Source organism: Aureococcus anophagefferens (assembly GCF_000186865.1).
Source record: "Aureococcus anophagefferens unplaced genomic scaffold AURANscaffold_5, whole genome shotgun sequence".
NCBI lineage: Eukaryota > Pelagophyceae > Pelagomonadales > Pelagomonadaceae > Aureococcus > Aureococcus anophagefferens.
This window is the reverse complement of record NW_008705565.1, coordinates 2,966,402-2,968,823: the sequence shown is the minus strand read 5'-3', so window position 1 is coordinate 2,968,823 and position 2,422 is coordinate 2,966,402. Positions and strand designations below refer to the sequence as shown.

Sequence of the window (2,422 nt, the reverse complement as noted above, 5' to 3'; positions counted from 1 at the left end):
CCGGCGCCGCCCGCCGCGGCGACGACGCGCGCGAGGCGGCTCGCGGCCGCCGCGGCCGCGTCGGCCGCGCGCGGCGCCGGCGCCGCCGCGAGCGCCGCGTTGCGCGCGCACCACGCCGCGCGGCGCCACCGCTCGCACGCGTCGGCGTCGGCGTCGGCCGCGGCGAGGTCCGCGCGGCGGTCCGCGCAGTCGACGAGCGCCCCGGGCGCCGCGGCGCCCCCCGGCGCGGCGGGGCCCGGCGGCGGCGCGAAGAAGCCCGCGGCGGCCGCGGGCTCGAGGACCGCGTCGAGGCGCCGCGCGTCCTCGACGGGCCGCGCGCCGTCGCCGCAGCGCTCGAGGGCCGCCGCGCAGGCGTCGCCGAATTTGCGCAGCGCCTCCGGGGGCGCGTCGATGGCCGGCGCGCCCGCGGGCGGCTCGAGCACGTCGACGCGCGGCGAGAACCGCACCGGCGGCCGCGCGTCGCTCGCGCGGCGCCGGCCGAGCGTCGTCACGGTCGCCGCCGCCGCGCCGACGCCGGCCCCGCCGACGCGGTAGTCCAGGCGCCGCATCTCCGTGACGCCGCCCTGCCAGAGGCCCCCGGCCCGGCCGCCGAGGGCCACGCGGCTCGCCGCCGCGGCGATGGCCGCGGCCCGGTCGCCGCCGGCCTCGGGCGCCGCCGCCGCGCGCAGGTCCAGCGCCGGCGCCCGCGACCCGGCGCGGGGCGCGCCCAGGCGGGCCGCGGCGTCCTCCATCGCTCACGGGCGATGCGCCCGGGCGCCGGACGGCGTCGACCCAACGTGGGCAGCGAAATTACTCCTCATCGGGCCAACCAAGTGGCCAACCGTTGCAAAGTCGTTGCACGGGAAAGAGCCGCACTTCCGGCGCGCTTCATCAGACGGCGCTTTGCGGCGCTTGGGCAGCTTACGGTTTGGTGGGGCGCATCCCGGCACCATGGGCGACGCGGCGCGCACGGAGCGCATCAAGGTCATGATCCGCGTGCGGCCGCTCGTGGCCCTCGAGACGGACGGCGCGCACCGGTCGAGCGACACCGTGGTGGAGACGACGCCCACGGAGGTCGTGCTCCACGGGGCCGAGGCGCGGCACCAGCTCGCCTGCGCCTTCGACACGGTGCTCGGGCCGGGCAGCACGCAGGAGGACGTCTACGGCCACGTCGGCGACTGCGTGGACACCGTCGCCCAGGGCTACAACGCGACGGTGCTCGCGTACGGCCAGACGGGCAGCGGCAAGACGCACACGATGTTCGGCGCCGGCGGCTGGAGCGAGTCGCCGGGCGGCTGGTCCGGCGGCGGCATCATCCCGCGGGCCGTCGCGGCGCTCTTCGACGCGCTGCCCCGGGGCGCGCAGGTCTTCGCGAGCTTCCTCCAGGTCTACCGCGAGCAGGTCTACGACATGCTCCGCGACGGCGCGATGGACCGGCCCCTCGAGATCCACGAGGAGGCGCTGAGCGAGGGCGGGGGCACCTTCGTGAGCGGCCTCAGCGAGTACGGCGTCCGGTCCGCGGCCGACTGCGTCAACCTCGTGCGCGCGGGCGAGGCGAACCGCGCGACGCGCGAGACGCAGATGAACGCGTCGTCGTCGCGGTCCCACTCCATCTTCACGCTCCTCGTGGAGCAGAAGCGCGTCGACGACGACGGCGGCGGCGAGGTCACGCTGCGGTCCAAGTTCAACCTCGTCGACCTCGCCGGGTCCGAGAAGTGGGACGCGCGGCAGGCCATGGGCGACGCGCGCGTCGCGGAGATGACGCGCATCAACCTGAGCCTCCACACGCTGGGCAAGTGCGTCGCGGCGCTCGCGGCGCGCGCGAAGCGCCGGGGCGGCGCGCCCGGCGACGCGGCCCACGTGCCCTACCGCGAGTCCAAGCTCACGCGGCTCCTCGCGGACTCGCTCGGCGGCAACAGCCTCACGCGGCTCATCGCGACGCTGAGCCCCGCGGCGGACTGCGTCGACGAGAGCGTGTCGACGCTGCGCTTCGCGGACCGCGCGCGGTCCGTCGTCGTGTCCGTGCGGCGCAACCTGCGGCGGCCCGTGGACCACGCGCTCGTCCAGCGGCTCCAGTCCGAGGTCCAGCGGCTCCGGGCCATCCTCGACGGCCTGGGCCTCGGCGGCGGCCCCGGCGGCGCCGGCGAGCCGCCGGCCGACGTCGCGGACCTCGCCGCGCGCTGCGCGCGGCTCGAGGCGGAGAACGCGCGGCTCCGCGGCGACGCGCCGCGGCGGCCGCCGCGGCCCGCGGCGGCCGACGGCGCCGTCGTCTCGCTGCCGCGCCTCGGGCCCGCGGCGCGCGGCGACGCGTCGTCGTCGTCCGGCGCCTCGAGCGACGGCGACGCGCCCGGGGCGGGCGGCGACGTCGCCGCGGGCGGCGACCTCGCGCTCGTCGGCGCGCGGCTCGTGAGCGCCGTCGACCGCGTCGGCCAGCTCGAGTCGG

At 78.9% G+C, this 2,422-nt stretch overlaps 1 protein-coding gene across 1 annotated transcript; it reads left to right on the top strand.

Annotated features, from left to right (window-relative positions):
• Positions 1 to 930: 930 nt before the first annotated feature.
• AURANDRAFT_23121 (hypothetical protein) lies at positions 931 to 2,088 on the top strand (the record flags this gene model as incomplete). Its single annotated transcript, XM_009036823.1, has 1 exon — positions 931 to 2,088. A coding segment is annotated over one exon (1,158 nt), but the record flags the coding sequence as incomplete, so codon positions are not given.
• Positions 2,089 to 2,422: the final 334 nt, after the last annotated feature.